This window comes from Mercenaria mercenaria, chromosome 5, assembly GCF_021730395.1.
Source record: "Mercenaria mercenaria strain notata chromosome 5, MADL_Memer_1, whole genome shotgun sequence".
NCBI lineage: Eukaryota > Metazoa > Mollusca > Bivalvia > Venerida > Veneridae > Mercenaria > Mercenaria mercenaria.
Window position 1 is genome coordinate 71220595 of NC_069365.1, and position 20519 is coordinate 71241113.

Consider the following 20519-nt stretch of genomic DNA (forward strand, 5'->3'; position numbering starts at 1 on the left):
CGAAGGGAGGCATATAGTTTTTGAACCGTCTGTCGGCCTGTCAGTCTGTCCGCAATTTTCGTGTCCGGTCCATATCTTTGTCATCGATGGATGGATTTTCAAATAACTTGGCATTAATGTGTACCACAGTAAGACGACATGTCGCGCGCAAGACCCAGGTACGTAGCTCAAAGGTCAAGGTCACACTTAAACATTAAAGGTCATATATCATGATAGTGCATTGGTGGGCGTGTCCGGTCCATATCTTTGTCATTCATGCATGGATTTTAAAATTATTGGGCATGAATGTGTACCACAGTAAGACGACGTGTCGCGCGCAAGACCCAGGTCCGTAGGTCAAAGGTCCTAAACTCTAACATCGGCTATAACTATTCATTCAAAGTGCCATCGGGGGCATGTGTCATCCTATGGAGACAGCTCTTGTTTTGTTGTTGTCATACTTTCTGGCGATCCGTGCTTTTAAAACAAACTTAGTAAAACATATGCTGCGTGCAATTATTTTGAAAACGGACCCGCCGGCTTAGCTCAGTAGGAAGAGCGTTGGTCTACGGATCGCGGGATCCTCGGACGGGGCGTATGTTCTCCGTGACGATTTGATAAAAAACATTGTGTCTGAATTCACTCGCCCTCCACCTCTGATAATTAATGTGGGGAAGTTGGCAGTTACTTGCGGAGAACAGGTACTGGTACAGAATCCAGGAATACTGGTTAGGCTAACTGCCCGCCGTTACATGACTGAAATACTGTTGAAAAACGACGTTAAACCCAAAGCCAAACAAACAAAAACAAATTTCCATAAATCATGTCCAAAGAAATTACAAGCCTTGTCGGCGTCAGGGAGTGATACTAGTTTTAATGACTCAACACGATTCTTCCGAAACCATATTTCTGTAGAACCTGTGCTAGATCGATATATACATTTTCGTACATTGTTCGGCAGATGTTGAACACAACTTTAAGATGGAAACGGGAATAGTAAAATAATGAAAATCCAGCTTAAATATACGTAAATATCGGGCCATCGTATACAACATAATGAATTTCTCCATAGAACCGAAAGCAGACGTTTCTTCTTCGTATTTTGGCGGGAAAACTGCACGTGCCTTCCATGATGCTCCTTCGGAAATGACCGTGTGCTTATGGAAAATTACGTGTTTGCGTTATATTTTCGCGTCACCAGAAACATTAAAGGTCCATTACTAAAACCCGAACGAGTATTATATGAAAACCAGAGTTTGTAGCTGAGACTTCCTATTTACTGAAAATATGGCCCACTGCATCGGTTCTGACCAAATAGTCCTGAATATGTTCAAGAATAACTGACAAATTTATAAACAAAAACTGTTGCCTATGTCAAACCGAAAGTATGCTTTCCGACTGCTTACGAACCCGTCGAGCATCTTCGGACTTTTTCGGAAGAATCCTCCGAAACGAGGCTATAATTTATAAATAGATGCAAAATATATCATATGCTCAAACGATAACGTGATTTTTACAAACTTAGCACATGGAATTCAACAATTTTGTAACTCACAAAAACTTCATGAAAATCATTCTTATAATACAGGTAATATACAGCTATACTACAAGTTTTCATAAGGACAATTCAGGCCCTTCCCGAATAAAAGTGTTTTAACAACTTCGTCTGTAAACTTTTTCAGTTAATCTCTTTTCAGTATAATTTTAAGAATATAAATGAGTAACTGCCTTAAACTGCAGAAACAAAGTATGATTGAAATTTACCTAAATACACTTATTTATGTACACATGGCTACATTAATTTAATAAGATTTTAGACATTAAACACATTGTCTTGGCCTAATTTATGTCACTGTCAATTTTAAATTTAAATTTTGTAGATCTCATATTTTTCGTGCAAGTCGTGCATAATTACCATCATGGAAATACAGGGCGCTTTTGTTTGCAAAAATCCGGTTTGGGTTTTAGGTTTTGGTTTGGATAAAAAATAATGATAAACTTAAACTGGTTTCGGTTAAAATGAGTTCTTGAACAAACAGGCGGTTTGTATGAACAAAATGACGAATCTAGAAAAATAGTGATTAAATTTATTCTAAATGGAGATAAATGACAGATTTTGTATCTAAGAGCCAAACATATTAAATAACATGTACTACTATTACTACTCCTCACGTGCCGCCACAATTTAACATAGCAAGGCTAATTATGGCATAGACAGTTGAGTCACTTCCTTTTGCACGCGAGAACATTAGACCAATTGAGTGAATACAAATGATAGTTTTTGTTAAGTTTAATGTCAGACTGACAGAATTATAGGTCATACATCAACTTTCAATGCATTATTTAAGGTATGGGCGGGCAGCTAGGTTAAGCCACTGTCCGTTAAGTCAGCTGGATTACTTAAAAATCCACACATGAAAGAATTCTACACCCTGAGCAAGGTTCCGAACACACTGCAGTGAAGGACAAATAATTTAATATCAACTACCCTAACCATCCGGCCACAAAGACTAAGACTGAGATGTAATCATATAACTGTATCCACTATCCAGCAGACTTTTTTTTATTTCAATTTGATGAAAATTAGAGATTAAGTGTTTTGTAACAGGGATAACTCCTAAATTGAAATCATTGCCAGCAAAGTTTGACAGTTGTGATGTAGTTAATGTGCAAAAATAGATGACGTTATACTACTCAAGGTTCAAGCAAAGCACATATACTCTGAAACTGGTGCTGGACTGATTTAAGTAAGCAGTTGTATTTTAGGCCAGCGAGTGTATCTTACCTCACAAAAACATGTTTAAATAAATATTAATTAAGATTCTTCAAAAATGGTTGACATATTTAATCTCTGACATTTTTTTCTGATGACGCATTGTACATTCAAAATCCGGCAACAATGAGTTGGATGGCATCCAATGACACCCCTGACTTGATCATATAATACTTAATACTTTGAACTTTTATGTCACTGTATTAGGTGGGGGGAGAAACCATGGATATACATTATTAAACATAATTGATACTTATGTATATAGTTATATGTATTTCGGTGAATTGAAATGTCTCTACACTAAACGCAGCCACAGGAAAACACTACTGTAACAGCAATTACAAGGCAGAGACTGACGCACTCTTGAAGGCCGTCTCAATGATTGAGAACTCGGCAGAAGAAAGTTCCTCAGTCGTCTTTCTTACAGATGCACTGTCTGTCATGGAAGCTCTTATCAACAATAAAGCTCCGCAGCTAGCCAGGAGTATAACCTGCAAAGTAGCACTTCAGTGGATTCCATCCCATTGTGGACTTGCAGGCAATGAAGAGGCAGACAAACTGGCTAAGTTAGGAGCTCAGTCAGAACAACTAACAGAACCTGCGAGTCACAAGGGGAAATCACCATCACTAATGAGACAATGCATTATCAACTGAAACAAACTTGTGCAAACTTGTTTTCGAAGTTAGCATTGTAATAAATTGTACAACATTTGACAACAAGGATCAGCTCTTTTTACAGACTTAATAGTCATTTTATTTTTGTTGTTGATAACTGCTTTGTCTATATTGAAATGGCTATTTCATGAGGACACGATTTTATAGAATTCAGCTTTTGAAGATAAAAACGATGGTATTTATGACTTGTTAGAAATTAATTACACAACTATGAAATCCATGAAAATTAGTCAACCACAAGTATGTATGACTTTGAAGTGTTTTACGGCCATTTTTCTGCTTATGTTAACAGGTCCTAGAGCTGTCGGTCAAGTTATTTTCAATTAATATCTTGTCAGGGATAAAAAACAAGAGGGCCAAGTGGCCCTGGTCGCTCACCTGACAAGCCAATGAGGCACTATGGTTGTAGGAGAACAAGTTAATGACTGAAAATGTTATTTGAACAATTTTGGTAGAGGACCACCCAAGTATCACTCCTGTAAAGTTTCCTTAAATTTGGCTCAACAGTTTCACAGGAGATAATGGTGCAATATAGGCTCGGCCAACCCGGTTGGGCCCACCCCCTTAACATCTCGACCAAAGCATTCCTTGATGAAAATCATAATATTTTTTTTTTCTCCAGGTTCAAATATCATGTCTTCTATTTTTTATGAATTTTTAAAATCAAGAGTTTTTCCAATATAAGTCTATGTAAAAACAAGTATCCCCTGGGGCGGGGACAATCTTGACCCCAGGGCCATGATTTGAAGAATCTTGGTAGAGGTCAACTAGATTATGATATACACCAAATATCTAAACTCTAGCCATTGTAGTTTCAGACGAAAAGAATTTTCAAGATTTCCCTCTATAATTCTATGTAAAACAAGTAGCCCCTGGGGCGGGGCCAATTTTGACTCCAGGGCCATGATTTGAATAATCTTTGTAGAGGTCCACTAGACAATGCTACATACCAAATATCTAAGCTCTAGACATTGTGGTTTCAGACAAAAAGAATTTTAAAGATTTTCCTATATAAGTCTATGTAAAAACAAGTAGTCCCCAGGGTGGGGCCAATTTTGACTGCAGGGTTACGATTTGTATATTCTTGGTAGAGGTCCACTAGACAATACTACACACTAAATAACTAAACTCTAGCCGTTGTAGTTTCAGACAATTTTTTTTTTAATTTTCCTATACAAGTCTATGTAAAAAACAAGTAATCCCTGGGATTTAATTTGAACAAATTTTCTAGAAATTCGGTGAGGTGAGTTAAACAAGTTTGGTGAACATGCAAAAATAAATAAAAGCGCTATCGTGAACACAAGGCTAAAATCTGCAATTTTAGCCATTTTAGGGGCATAACTCCAAGACCCATATTGCAATATGGCTGGTTTTCGAAATTAACCGAGATCTAATAGAGATACAAGTTATGTGCAAGTTTGGTTCAAATCAAAAAAGAAATGAAAAGCGCTATCGTGAACACAAGCTCAATTGTGCAGATTTTAGCCATTTCAGGGGCATAACTCTAAGACCCATCTTGAAATATGGCTGATTTTCGAAAGTAACCGAGATCTAATAGAGATACAAGTTATTTGCAAGTTTGGTTCAAATCAAATAAGAAATGAACACGCTATCGTGAACACAAGCTCAATTGTGGACGGACGGACGACGGACAAAAGACCATACTAAAAGTTCACCTGACTTTCAGTCAGGTGAGCTAAAAATGAAAATTTAATTGGAAATTGAAATTTTATTGATATGAATAGTTGTATGCATGAAAAAAAAAAAATACTCATTTTGCTCTTAAAATTTAGTCAGACTAGGGAACTGCTTTGCATAATTATGTACTTGTATACTAATGATGTTTATGTGCATATAAAGTTATGTCAATGTGCATAGGGCTTCTTGCTAGGACTTGAACCTAGAATTCTTACAAAAGTAAGTGTGTTTCTTTACACTACAAGAAGTGATCCCTTGCTTAGCAACAGAGACATTTATTTAAATACAAAATATTGCATTTGTATGTTATCCTTCAGAAACAGACACATTTACTATAAATTAAAACTTTATACTATAACAGTAATTGGATTTTGGACTGTCGGAGGTCGAATAATCTTGGAACGAAATTAATGGAATATTTCGACCATGGTAAGAGAAACTGATTATAACGATGTATACATGCCAATCAAAGAGAATGTTTTCAGAAGTAATTCTTGACAAATGAATTCGGCTGAGCATAAAGATTACCACGGGTTTTCTCTAGAAATGAACAAATTCTTATTTTTTTTTCCTTACTCGTTTCCATTTTGGTCCACACGGTCCGCCATTTTTTCTCGAACTGCAATAAATTTCGGATACAACAAACCGAACAAACCGCCTCCAGAGGCAGTTTGGTCGGTTTGACAAACCGGTTAGCGGTTTTTTAAAACAAATGACACAAACCTTTTCCAGATCAAAACCAGTTTTACAAAACAAATCGAAAGTTTGGCAAACCGGTTTGAAACCGAACTGAGTTGTTACAAACAAAAGCGCCCACAGTTATTTTGTTGCGCGTCTTAAATGGATATTCGTTTGAAACAATTTTAAAATCACGTGATCCCGAAGAATTTCCGACCGATTACGGAAAAGCGATAAACACGAAAGTAGGACAAAATGACCCCCCATGTCAGTCTAAGAAAATACAGAAACAATCATTTGTTTCTCTGTACATGTGTTGATTTCAAGGGAATATTGCACGGCTATCGTAATGTTTAGTACTATATTTCAAAATGTGTAGTCTTTTTTTAAGATTTATGTCTATTCATTTGTCTTTATTTTGCACCTTTAAGTACTATGTTGAAACTTTCATGTAATTGTAAACAAAATGCACTACAACAAAATGAAAATGCATGCTTTAGAGCTCGAATTTTTATATTGTGCCTGTACGTCCGTGACAGACTCTGAAATGTCTGTATTTATAATATTTTTCATTCGAGTTTCAGTGACAGAAAAATTATTCATATAAGAATAATGCCCATGTGTTATCAAAATAACGAGACGTTCGCACGCACATTTGTTTTTTTTTTAGAAATCACCTTGTTTTTTTTGTGTTTGTTTCTTTCTATTTTCTTATTTATTTATTTTATTTACTTATTTATTTTTCATTTTGAGGTGGCATGTCACGAATTCCCCCAAGAATTAACATAATACAATAACAAACACAGTCTTTTCAAATATTAACTCGGGCATTTTAATTTTGAGTTAACCCCTAGTTTATTGCGCTACGGGCGCCGCCATATTGGAAAGTCGACGTAACGTCATATAGCATTACGGTCTATGGGGAAAAAAGAAAAATCCAAGATTATTTCTTTAATATACACTTTATTAAAAATATGAAAAAAGGTCTAGAGATATTGATGTATGGGATATAACTATGTTTTTTGGACGATTTTACCGATACTGATAATTCAGAAACGAGGTAAACGTAATAAGTGGAACAGACTTTAGTTCCATAATTTTCTTATACGCGTAATTTGAATAACAAAAAAAAATGAAACTACGGTTTCTAATTCGAAATGAATGTTGAGTTTATCCAACATTTCAAAATGCCTCAAGTGAACTTTTCGTTAAGGAACAGTTACTGTTTTTGTACTATACAAGGGTATTTCGTACGGCGCCCCTAAAGTGACATGTTATGCACTTTTTTTCCACTTAGGTAATGTGAGACTTTTTTTATTTCGTTTAAACGAAATGATTTCGTTTAAACGAAATAACTATTTCTTTTAAACGAAATGATTTCGTTTTAACGAAATAACTGTTTCGTTTAAACGAAATAACTAATTCGTTTAAACGAAATAAAAAAAGTATCACATTACCTAAGTAGAAAAAAGAGCGTAACATGTCACTTTAGGGGCACCGTAATTTCGCAAGCATCGTGTTTCCAATAAGTTTATACTAAAGGCCATTTTTACATTATATTTAAGGTAGCGGATTCGTATTAACATTCGGCAATTTCCGTTCGATGACGTATTCCAGTGTTCTATTTCGATATCCTTCGGTTATAACCGTTGAGAATATGGACTTTATATAACACCCGGAGAATTCCGAAATCGCATTTGGAGAATAAGGAATTGAACGGAAAGTGGCGATTGTTTTTACTAACTTTCACCTCAGGAATCGAACTTTTTTAGAAGTGTTCTAAAATAATTTGACAGAAAGTTACATTTATACGGTCTTTGGTGCAATATGTATGTAGTTGATTTGTGTATTAGCTGTGTGTTAGTTTGACGAGGCAATATTTTAGTGCTAATTATTTCTATATTATCAACCTATATTAATCTACATATCATATATTTTATTGTGTAATACATGTTACAAAATCGTCCTTTTTGTTTTCTGAATTGGAAATATCCATTTATATCCGCATTGTTTTGTGTGGCACATTTGTCTTAATCTGAAAATGGAGCATTTTGGAATGGGAAGATAAAAACGTTCGGCCTAAAGCAACCTTTAGCTATGTTTCGTTTGATTTATCTTTATAGTGGCTGGAATTATTTGTGCGGACACTGACTTTTTTTCTGTTTCCAGTTATGAGCACATTTACACTATCATTACATTGGTGGCCTTCATTTATTCAAAGTCTTTAATCATAACTGGGGTCATTGACCGGACATTTTAGTTACTGTGACCTTAGCCTAACCGACCCAATGTTAATTTACTGTCGTGGTATTGCCATAAACTGCGTTCAACCTAAGTTTCATTCGATTCAGTTAAAACTAACTTGAGCAAACCTAAGTTATTGAGTTATTAAGCGAGCTGACACTGCTTTTCTATTCTTAGTAACAGTGACATTGACTTTCGCCCAGTTTTCCGGTATGACATGCATCATTTATTTTATTATAAACTACCAAGTTATATTGAAATGTTTCAATAGAAGCTCAAGTTAATGAGTTGTCACTGTTTTGTTTCTATTTTGTGTTACAGTGAACTAGTTCTTGACTATATTGCCCCTCATGCAATGGCTAAAAGTCACATTATTCTAAATTATGTTATGAACTGACACTTCTTTTCTGTACAAATACAATATATACTACGGAAAAGCATAAGTGCCAGGTGCGTTTTATTTATTAAATCGAAATTTCGAGATACTTACACCAAATTTTGGGTTACTAACTCAAACTTTCGAGAAATTTAACTCGACATTTCGAGTTTATAAGTCGAAAGTCTGAGTTAATGAGTCGAAAATTCAAGTTAAATAACTCGAAATTTCGAGTTAATAACACAACATTTCGACTTCGTATCTTGCCCTTTTATCGGCAAAATTTGAAAGTCTGTCAAAGGCCAAAAAATGTAATGGACGACGTTTGACTCTTCGAAGTGGAATCATCTATCAACACACCAACATGAAGCGACTTGAACATATACTACCATACATCATCAATGTATGACCTACCCGATAGCCAGTAGAGAAACTGTATCCAGGATATATACCTTCATTTACATGTATAGTATGCTCAGGTGGTAGGGGCTTGAACTAGGTCGAAAACCTTCCAGATATGGTCAAAATAGTGAAATATTCTATTTTTGAATACTTCCTTGTCACCTTCTATGACCTCTCCTCAAAATCTAGATCTATCCAGGTACCCAATCTTGGCCAGACTCATTACTACATGTTCAGGTAGGGTATGTCTATATTTTCCTTGCCATAATTATGGGCTCAAACTAGGTCGAAAACGTGATGTTTTTATGAGCAAACGCTGCCCGGTCATCTTAACCATATGACCCTGTAGGGCTACCCGATGGATATACCAGGTACCTAATCTTCTTCTTTTTGAATTTTAGCGAAAATATCTCCACTAGCACCATGTGCAATTCTAAACTTTGGTAGAAGTTTTCTATAGACTATATTTTGTTCGTAATTTCAGTTCCTCAACTTGAGCTTATAAGCGGTAACTATTACACAACCAGTAAAATCTTATAACACATTCTAACACGGCCAGCTAATAACCTACATACTTATAGAGCAAAATCTATCTCGAGTTATTCTGCTATAAACCGACCTTGAACTATGCTGCGAGCGCACAGTAATTTTGGCTATGCTGCGGCCTAGCACGCAGACGTAATTTACGTTTGATGAAAATACTCCTTTGATTCTCGTCTAAAGTTATTTGAAATAAGTCGTGTTAGAATCGAAATAATAAGTATCTAAATAAGGTTTATCGCAGAATAACCCTCGTTTATCGTTCTTATGCGTAGAAATCTATCACTCAGGTCTTCGGTCTTCGTGATATATTTCTGCGCATAAAAACTCCAAACTCGGGTTATTCTACAATAAACCTAATTTTGATCCTTATTATTTCTTGAATAACTGAAGTTGTTGAGCAGCTAAAATGAGTTTAACGCTGCCGACCTACCTATTAGTACGCAGATTTTGAAAAAAAGAACTAGAGAAAACGACATGACCCCTTAACACACACATTTGAAAGTTCTATCGGAGTACCTTTAAAATCTTTTCCTGTTGCAAATGTATCAGAAGTTATCAAAGACAAATATTTTTTTTTCCGAGTGTTAAAATTTCTTTAAGTCCCTTATGTTATAAGATGAAAGGCTTTCTTTGATTTGTCTTATGCATTGTCTGTTAAAAAATAAACTCTTCTTGCAAAAATAGTTTAGCTTTCACCAATATTTAGTCACGTGAGGATATCATCGCTTACAATAAGATCTAATCCTTGTTTTCTATGCAATCTGTCTGCTCACAAAAGGGTGCAAATTTACCCTTTATTTGACATTTTTATTCTATTACTTACACAATCAAAATTATAGGTCTATGTAAAAGAGAATTATAGGGTTGTTTGTTGAAACAGATTGAATGTCTGGTTTTCTTTTGTTTTAAAAAATTGGTAGTCGAGCCGACAGAAACTTGATCTGTGACTCGTGTAACTTTACCCCGTTTAGGGTCACGAATACTCTAGGGCGTGTCAAATGGATAAGGCTTTATATTTAAAACGGTTCTATATTGCATCTACACGCAGGTAATTATTTTTTTTATATTATTCCATCTTTAGTGACGTAATTTAACTATTTATTTTCAAGGTGCAAATGTTACATAAATATTAATTTACTTCAGTAAAAGAAAGCAAAGTTTAGTCAAGGTTAATAAACATGCTTGGGCAACTCTAACATTTTTTTTTACTGTAGTAATGAAATATTTTAATAAATATAATTCACTCGGCTATTTCGGAGGTAAATATAATGTTGGAATACTATTAATGAAATTCCGTTATTCATAATTTATTCTACTGTTTGGAAAATGGGGATTGGGACCCTATTTACATGAGGTCAGAAGTTATAAATAGACATCAGAGAAAGAGATGTAGTTTTGCCGACGAATACAAAATTCTCTTTCAACTCCCACTGGATACGAAAAAAAATCAATTAACAATGATGTAATGGTGGCGTCTCGACGCTCTATACGTCATAAAGTTAATCAACAAACGAGTTTTCAGTTCTATTAATCTGAAATCATAGTTCACTTTTGATGATATACCACCGGAAGTAGATAATGGTCATTAAAGCAGTCCCCTGATTATAATGATGCATTCGGCTCTCCTAGATTTTGCCAGGCTGCGCAAGCGCCTCAAGGCAAAAAAAAAGACTAACTTAAAAGTACTATTATAATAACTATTATATTGACATCGAATATAAGAATTTATGTAGACATCAAAATTTGTGGATGGGGATATTAGATATAGAGAGTAAGCTATAATATCTTGTAATCCTACATGAAGTTTTTGTCAACATTTGTACGAACCAATTATAAATCTAAATAGAAAATAATGCCCGGACGGGCATCTGAGGTATTCCTCCACTATTATAAGCTTGCGGGTTGTTTTATAACATGAACTGTGTCGATATGACTTAACAAAAAATGTTGACAAGAAATTGTTTGAAAAAAATCAAGTTAGGAAATCAAACAGGAAAATAGGATGCAGCTTTTGTGATTGTTTTGCAAGAATTCCGATTCACGTTGAAAAGGGCCACATAACAAATGTTCAATGTTTGTAAAATGACACTGTCTAATTATATTTTCGGGGTTTTTTTTCACCTGGTCTAGCATTCTGCATAAGCTATTTCGGAAAAAAAATATTTGTTTAATTTTGCAATTCTGTTTGAAAAAGGGACTGCGTCAGAATCTATCCCACAAGGAACGACGACATTAATAAATGATGTTTTTCAGATAACTTGAAAAAGATGTTGCATTGACTGACACATGGGAATCATCTTCTTCCTCAACAGAACTCACGCACACGTTGAGATTCAGCGACAGTGTCAGATGAAAACCTGGCGCATATTGGGAAACGTCGGGTGACACATACTGAAGCGTTATGACTGAAAAGTGACGGATTTTGGCAAAAATCTAAACGGTACTAGTTTCAACTGACGTATATATTGGGAAAAGTTGTTACTATCAAGTAACGTATATTGGCAAATATCATCACGATAATCAGGTGATGCCGACTGAGAAACATGAACACCGCCGAGTGACGCCTATCGAGAAGCGTCTTCACCACCGAGTGATGCCTATCGAGAAGCGTCTTCATCGCCGAGTGACGTCTATTGAGAAACGTTCTCACCGCCAAGAGACGTATATTGTGAAAAGTTATCACCTCCGGGAAACGCAAATTTGGATAAGTTATTACCGTCGAGGTACGCATATTGCGAAACGTTATCACCGCCAAGAGACGCATATTTGGAAAAATTATTACCGCCGAGACACGCATGTTTGGAAAAGCTATCGCCGTCGAGAGAAGCATATTTGGAAAAGTTCTCACCACCTTATGACACATACAGGCAAACATTATCATCGTCGAGTGTCGTATATTTGAAAACATTAACACTGTCTATTTACGAACATTTTTTAAAAATTATCACCGTCGAATGACGTATTTTTCAGCATAATATTAAATTGGATCCGGACCCCAGCACACTGAAATCCCACCCACAGATATCCCTATCTATAGGTTTACTCGCTTACTCCCCTTGTTTTCTCTTTAGAAAACTTACGCCGATAACCTTGAATACTGTATATTAAAATGCACGCAACTTGTACATTTTTAGGAAACAAATCAACGAGTCAGTGCAGTACTAACCGATATGTTTATTCAATTTTCACAAAATTCGTATAAAGTTTTGGAGGTCAACTCGCTCCTGTACTATATTGAAATGCACGCAACTTGTACATTTTTAGTAAACAAATCAACGAGTCAGTGCAGTATACTAACCGATATGTTTATTCAGTTTTCACAAAATTCGTATAAAGTTTTTGAGGTCAACTCGCTCCTGTACTATATTGAAATGCACGCAACTTGTACATTTTTAGGAAACAAATCAACGAATGAGTGCAGTACTAACCGATATGTTTATTCAATTTTCATAAAATTCGTATAAAGGATTGGAGGTCAGCTCGCTCCTGTACTCGAATCACCTCAGCAGTACAAAGATTTATTATTTTCAAAATTGTGCTCCTGTTTACCGGATTATCAAACGATATGCTTTAGATCGGTAATAACTGTTAAATCGTTGATTTGTCAACTCCTGTTATGGATGTTAAAAACTGTCGACAATTACCAAGAACGGGAATGATAAATGAAAATTATACTGGATTCATCGAGCCACCACCTATGAAAACGATACATTTAGATATTGTATGACGGTTTAATAAAAAAGGCGACATTACCTTTTTGTGTATTAACAATTTCGGAAGTCCTCGGGATATGTTGGCGACTTCCATCTGTTGGGCTCGGTCACGCAACAATCGCTGTTGTTTTATGAAATGCCACATTTCCCTGCATGACAACTTTTCCGCCTCATCAGGTTTTTCAAAGCCTTGATTAAACAGTTACTAATAATTCCAAATGCCATGCGATTATCATGTAACAATGATAGCTGAGAAACTAAAACGGCTCACAGTCAGTCCGATACTTATTTCAGCAAAATCGTTGAAAATAAATATCCGGATGGCCAAAAAGTAGCTTTTCAATCTTTTGGCATTTAAAAAGAAATATTTATAAGAAAATCAAGTGGCTGACCAATTTGAGAGCTATAATACAAAGACGAAATGAGTTACCGGTAGATGAGACTCTAGCAAAGTTAGGAAACATAATGGGAAGCTATATGAAGTATTGCAGAATATGATTTGTCAACTTCTGTTATGAATGTTAAAAACTGTCGACAGTTACCAAGAAAAGGAATGATAAATGAAAAATATACCGGATTCATAAAGTCACTATCTATGAAAACGATACATTTAGAGATTGTATGATGATTTAATAAAAAGCAACATTGTATCTTTTTATAGGTCAGTGACCACCAGTTAAAAATAGGGAACTTACTGGGAATAAAGTAAGCGTATACCTGAGAATGTGGTAATGTTTGTCCGTTCTGAAAGGTCAGTCATGTAAACAAACCCAAGAAGTGATTTTTTTTTCAAAATTTATTTTTTTACTGCATTTACAGTATTGTATTATACATTTGTACAAAATTTGCTACATTTTATGTGTATTAAGAAAAAGTTTTATAAAAGGAATTACCCACGCCATGACAACGATGTAAACAGAGGGTCATCTCATTCACATGAAAATTACTTAAATAAAGTATCACTATTCATCTATTTTTCGTCAGGCTTGAGATAGTTCTTGGGGAAAAAATGTGATTTGATGTACATGTATATGTTTCAATTTATGGACGGCCGTACACGTATAATAATGATATAATGGAAGTCTATTGGAAAACAATTGGTGTTCTTTAACCTAAAGACTCTTTGTATAGTTCTCGGATATTGTAATGTAACTAATATGATTATGTTTCTACATTTCTAGAGAGAACCAAACAAAGCAAGTCAAGCCGTTTCGTAACTGACTGACAAATAACTTTTATACAATTTTTTCTTGTTGCAAACTAGACTTAATATAAAAGTAAGAAAAAAACTTGTTGACTAACACTTTGATTTTCTTTTTGCTGTTTTGTTTTTTATTTGTTGAAGTTCTGAACTATATGTTTTACATTCTCGCATTCTCAAAGTGTACCATGCTTCCGTCGGAACTCTGTCAAACATCTGATTTATAATGCTTTGATTATATACTGACGGGGCTATATTGTAGATTTTATTCCTTTGTTGTTGTTTATTCAATAGTGAATAAAATGTTGAAAGGTTGGAAAGTGTGCGAACAGTTTGTGTTTGTGTTTTTCATCTCGCTACCAAGTTTGGTACGATAGGAGGCCCAGTGGCCAAGTGGTAACACGTTTGACTGTCTATTCAGAAGTCAGGGTTCAAATGCTGGTCCAGGCAATGGAATTTCCCGAGATGCTCTTGGGTGTGTCCCACCTAGCTAAGAGACCAGCACTGGTTCTTCCCGGGAATATCGGTGCTATACACCGAGCACTTGAAAGAACAACACTAAATAATTGGAACAGGCAAAACTAGGATAAATAATTCGAACAGGCCTGTATCTATAAGGATTTCTGTCTCTGTTCTGGGGACCTTCTCTCGCTCTATCCCTTAGGTCAGACCACTCTGTGTCTGTACTAGCAGAAGATGAATTTGGCGCACTGAGTGGCTGCCTTTGTGCTATATATAGCGCCTTAGAACGTGCTGATCACGAAAAGTCGCTATATAAAATCGGGACCTTGGTGATTCGAGTTGCATTTCGTGTGGAGCAAAGAACAGGTCAACGTCAAAGTGTCTTTGCCCCATGTGGTTCTGGGACGATCTGTGTATAAAAAGAATTGGAATCCCTGCCTTACCCTTGCATGATCGTAAGAGGCGACTAATAGGGTCTTAACACTTGGTTTTGCTGTAACTCTGTGATTCCAGCAGGTATGCAAGTTTTGATTCCATACCTCATGTTTTTATTTTGATGTAAATGAGATATGAAACCAAAATTTGTAGTCCTATTTGGCGCCATATAACCTATACTGTGTTGGTGCGCCGTAAAACCCAAATAAATAGATAAATAAATTGTACGTTATTGCTGACACAAGCGCTTGTTATGATTTAGTTTCAAAGTAATAGTAGTTACTCTTTGATAACCTTATCCATCACAAGGTATGTTTCTTAATTTGTATTAAAATATGATACAATTGAATTCATTTTACGCATCCTTTTAAACAAGTCTAAGGCTTGTAATGGGCACAATTTTATTTTTCAAAATACCTTAGTATTAGCATCAAAAATAATCTAAATGTGGTATTTCTAATTGTACATTTGAGCCCTTTTGAACACTAAATTTTTTGTAAGTTTGACGTGATATGTCGATCTTTTAGGACATCCTAGTTAGCATAAAAACAACATACACATTTAAACATTCATAAAATTAAAAAAAAAATGAAGTTCAAAATCCTTAATGGACCTAAATTATACTTACGTTAGTTAAATGTAGCATCTGTTTTTTTTTTTTTTTTTTTTTTTTTTTTTTTTTTTTTTTTTTTCATTACTGGTGTTGAAAATTGCCAACTGTATCGTTTACATGTAAGAAAAATTTACCCGAATGGTTATGATTGCGAGCACTTCACCGATATGTGTTCGAGCATTACTCGATTGAGGCTTTGAACTGCTCATAAAAGGAAGCCATCAAGCTAGCATACCGAAGGCCGGTGGTTCTACCCAGGTGCTCGCTCATGATGAAATAATGCACGGACTTCCTCCGCCATCAGAAATATGGACCTATAATTGTGTCGGTGTGACGTTAAACCCAACAAAACCTTAAATTAAAGCGGTAATTCAACCCGTCGCATGCCCAGTTTAAGAAATATTGTTATCATAGCTTTAAATAGCTAAGATTTATAAACATAAATGTAGAAGACCTTGACCTAGGTGTACATACTTAAACTACAACTTTGCTTAATACGTGACTTTACATGTAGGATGGTTTGTAAACATTCAAATGCCAGTGGAAATTTAAAATGAATGTTACGGGGATACATTGCGGACGAATTTGAATAATGAATACTTTACTTAGATAATATTTTTCGTGTTTCTTACTCTGTTACATGTATATAGATTGAACCTGTATAAATAAAGGTAGGTATAATTATTTATATTTGTTAACCTCTTTAGATGAGATAAGACATAACCACCGACGATATATTCACTGAGCCGAATACTTGTATTTATTTTTATAGTTGACAAATAATTTATCATATTTGTCTGAGTGTTGGACGTATTTCTTTAACACGAGTTATAGTTTGTTTATGGCGTTCAATAAAATAACTTCCCTAATATCTGCGTTGTCAATAACTTGCTTTAACAAATTGGTTGTTCTATCAAGATAGGTTTTATTGAATTCGAGCCATGTTAGAAGGCAATATAACGTATAAATATCTTTTTCTTTTGTTTTTCAATTTAGATTGTTTTCAAAAAAAAGACTGCAAAAGAAATGGACCGGTATACTGCAATGCAAGAAGAGCCCATGGAGATAGATGAGACAGATGTTGTGATGTACCCAATGGTGACATACAACCCGGAAACTGTTGAGTTACACCCGGAAATAAAAAGTACTTTTAGTTTATCAGTGTTTAATACTAATTTATTTTAGCTCAATTGTAATAAAAGCTTATTTGAACCACTCTCGAGTCCGCTTCTAGGAAAAACCAGCACTGCATGGTGTCATATGAGAAGTCATCATCGAAAAAAATGTACGTTTACCTTGAAACAAATTATGACATGTTAATATGTTTATATTTAACATTGATTATGAAAAAAAATTAACGTGTCTGAGTTAGTCATTAAAACTTCAAACTTATATATGGACCACATGAAGAAAATTATATCGAACAATGGGAAGAGCAAAGATCATGGAGAACAAGATTTGATACGAAACATATGGCTGAAAATTTGTTTAATATTCAAAAAATACGATACTTTGTGAATTTATACTCCTTCTGCTAAGATTTCAACACAAAAAGGGTATAAAAATGTTTCGCAAAATTACAAATAGTCGCACATTTAGAATCATATGCTATTAGAAGGTTTTAGGAGTCACTATTGCATAAAGATATATTTCTTAATTTCAGGTCAACGTCCAAAAAAGGCACGAGAACGCGTGTTACGTTACACGTGCATGATAAGTATTGGCAATGTATTTGTGGCAGTGATTTGCGCCATAACCTCCTCGGCTGCTATCAGTATGTCAGGATCCGACTATGAACCGTCCTTAGTGGTTTGTGTTATGGTAAGCAGAACAAAGCCATCTCTTTTTTCCGTCGCGACTGTAAAGATCTGGGTACCTAGTTACGAATCTCTGTTTTATAGTACATTTGTTCTACACTGGATATTACAAGGGTGACTGGTTGCTTGATATAGTGTCAAATAATGCAATCATGTTATTAATCAATTGTTTTCAAATTTGCCTTGTTTTTTGACCGAGGGACTGAGGTTGAATACGACTGTAGGAAGACAATAATAAGGCCAATATGAAACCAAGTTTATTATTTAGTTCCTATCCCCCCCCCCCCCCCCCCCTTCCACCTCCACTCCCTTCATCCCAATCTCCCTCATTTCTCAATATAACCAATCAAAATTCTTGAATCCCGTATAAGTCATGTTTCTTTCGTCATCAAAGATATTCAGCATTTAAAACTTGTGATATTTTTCACTGTAAAACCAGAGATATTTAACCCTAATAGTCCAAATAATTACTAAAAATGTTATAAAGCAAGTTGCCACAACATACGCTAGCGATGTTGTTTTTTAATTTATTATTCCCATTTTACTGTAAATAGAAACACTTTTCAGGTAATATTTGTAAGCTGTTTGGTGTGGTATCTGAGGTATGAAAGCAAGAAGATTCTACTAGATAGTGTAGGAGCAACAAGAACATTTTTATGTTGCGTAAGTTTGTTTCTCTATAAAAGAAAACACAAATATTGTCAAAAGTGCATGATCAACAGGATATTTACATTAAATGAATACTTTTCGATTATGATATCCTTCTAATGCTGTTGCTTTGCTTTGCAATAAGAAAGAATGTGGTTCAAAAAGTTCAAAGTCTTGATCCGGTACACTTTCCCTATCAGTCACGCAAAGTGTATTAACTACATTAATTAATACTTGTTCACAATTGATGTCATTGATATTCCTGATCATACAGTAGAACATCTCTAAACCTAACAACAGCCAGACCAGAGATTGAGGTTGGTTTAAAGAAATTTACGGTTTAAAGGTATTTCGTCCATTGTTTGCGACAAAGCATAAAATAGTATTGTCGGAAGTTTTTTTATGTTCCCTTTTTACCTTCATTTTATGACTTTATCAAGCATTTTCCTTCGGCATTTTCTGTGTCTTACAGCGTTGTTACTCTAGTATTTTGGTAGAGAAATATTTCTTGGAATTTTATTTATCAGGAATCGTTCCCTTTCAGTTCATATCCATGGTTGGTTTAACTGTATCTACAGTTGTTGTAACTGGAGTTGCCATGTTTGTACTTACTCACGGAGAATTAGATGAATGCTACGAAGCAACCAATAAAATAGGGGATCTGGAAATAAATTCTTGTACAGACGAAATGGGAACGAGATATTTCCTGGCTTTATTAACAGTGACGTTACTGGCAGCTATTGGAGTAATATCAGTGGTACTGTTGTGTTTTTATATGTCTGTGGGTCGTAAATTTTCGTGTAAATCACGTGATAAAGACGACAAAGGAAGAGTTATTGTTACACAATCAGACGAGACAGGACGTAAAGTTGTATACGGATATAAGAGTGAACGCGTTAATAGCGACTCATGACATATTGCAGACCGTGGCGAATGATTCGTGAATTCGGAGGTTTCGGTCAACGTATGGAACGAAACCTTTGGGAATTTTCTGGAGTGATTTTTCATTTGTGATTATTTATTATCCACTCGATGCAATAACATTAGAATGCACAAGAGCATTTGTCAATCCATGTATTTTATAAATTCTGAATCTATGTTATTTTAACCCTTAGCATGCTGGCGGCAAGTGATTCTGCCTTTGCGACCAGTGCAGACCAAGATCAGTCTGCACATCCGTGCAGTCTGATCATGCTCTGCACCGTTCGCCATTCAGTCAGCATCTTTTTTGGTAAGCAACCCTTTTAACAGTTAATGGTACCGTCCAAACTGAAAGATGGACAAGTTCATTATATAAATTTAGCAGGGTAACGGTTAAGAGGATGTACAATATAAATCGATAAAAGACATTTAGTATTCTTATTCCATGTTACAAACGTGAACTAATTTTGGCGCCAATTTTCTTTTTATTAAAGATAACAGATGCCTATTTTCACTAAAATATTTCACCTTTAGATATTTACTTCGAATGTAGAAAATCCTCATCAAATGTATCTAACTGACTATATGCTGTTGTAAACTCCTGTTCAAATTTAAAAAAAAATAAAAAAATAAATAAATTTGGGTCTATGAAACCTTTAAATAATATTAAAGGATTTTGTCAGATGTATGGAATGTTGATGCAGAAAACATTTCATTTTTTTAAAAAATCAGATTTATATATAATGACTGATTTGAACTACTTTGATTCTACTTTAATTTCTGAGTCAGGTAGGCAATTATCAGCGCTAAGACCGGCGTACTCGAAAAACGAGAAATTGATATTGCGAAAATTATTAAAAGGATTGCATGAGCACGTATTAAAACAAAAACCTGCTTTGGACAAACAAACACACAAATATTTTATCAACTTGAGGTCATGAATATTCTTATCTTATGGTACCAAAAATATATGGATCCAACACGGCTAGGCTGGATGGCAGCTTGAACACTGGGTTGTCAGCGAAACGAATTTATTTTTACTTGCATTTACATGTACCCGTATGCATACATTCTAGCAAAAATAGAATAAAAAAAATGTAAGATATCATGTTTCCCTTTACAATGGTACCAAATACATGTATTTGTGTTCTGGTCCAGATTGACCGAATTGCATTACGAAGAAGATTCATTTGAGCCGTGCCATGAGAAACCCAACATAGTGGGTTTGCGACCAGCATGGATCTAGACCAGCCTGCGTATCCGCGCAGTCTGGTCAGGATCCATGCTGTTCGCTTTCAAAGCCTAATGGAATTAGAGAAACTAATAGCGAACAGCATGGAT

At 35.1% G+C, this 20519-nt stretch overlaps 1 protein-coding gene and 1 long non-coding RNA gene across 2 annotated transcripts; both read left to right on the forward strand.

Annotated features, from left to right (window-relative positions):
* Positions 1-10249: 10249 nt before the first annotated feature.
* Positions 10250-14605, forward strand: LOC128557501 (uncharacterized). Its single transcript, XR_008371193.1, has 2 exons — positions 10250-10416; positions 11622-14605. It is a non-coding gene; the product is annotated as an uncharacterized LOC128557501 (long non-coding RNA).
* A 1665-nt stretch (positions 14606-16270) lies between these two features.
* LOC123557572 (uncharacterized) lies at positions 16271-20283 on the forward strand. The gene is made up of 5 exons (XM_045349097.2): positions 16271-16463; positions 16789-16936; positions 17456-17613; positions 18177-18272; positions 18802-20283. Exons 2-5 carry the CDS (start codon positions 16819-16821, stop codon positions 19168-19170), a joined length of 741 nt encoding a protein of 246 aa, XP_045205032.2. The 5' UTR covers positions 16271-16463; positions 16789-16818; the 3' UTR covers positions 19171-20283.
* Positions 20284-20519: the final 236 nt, after the last annotated feature.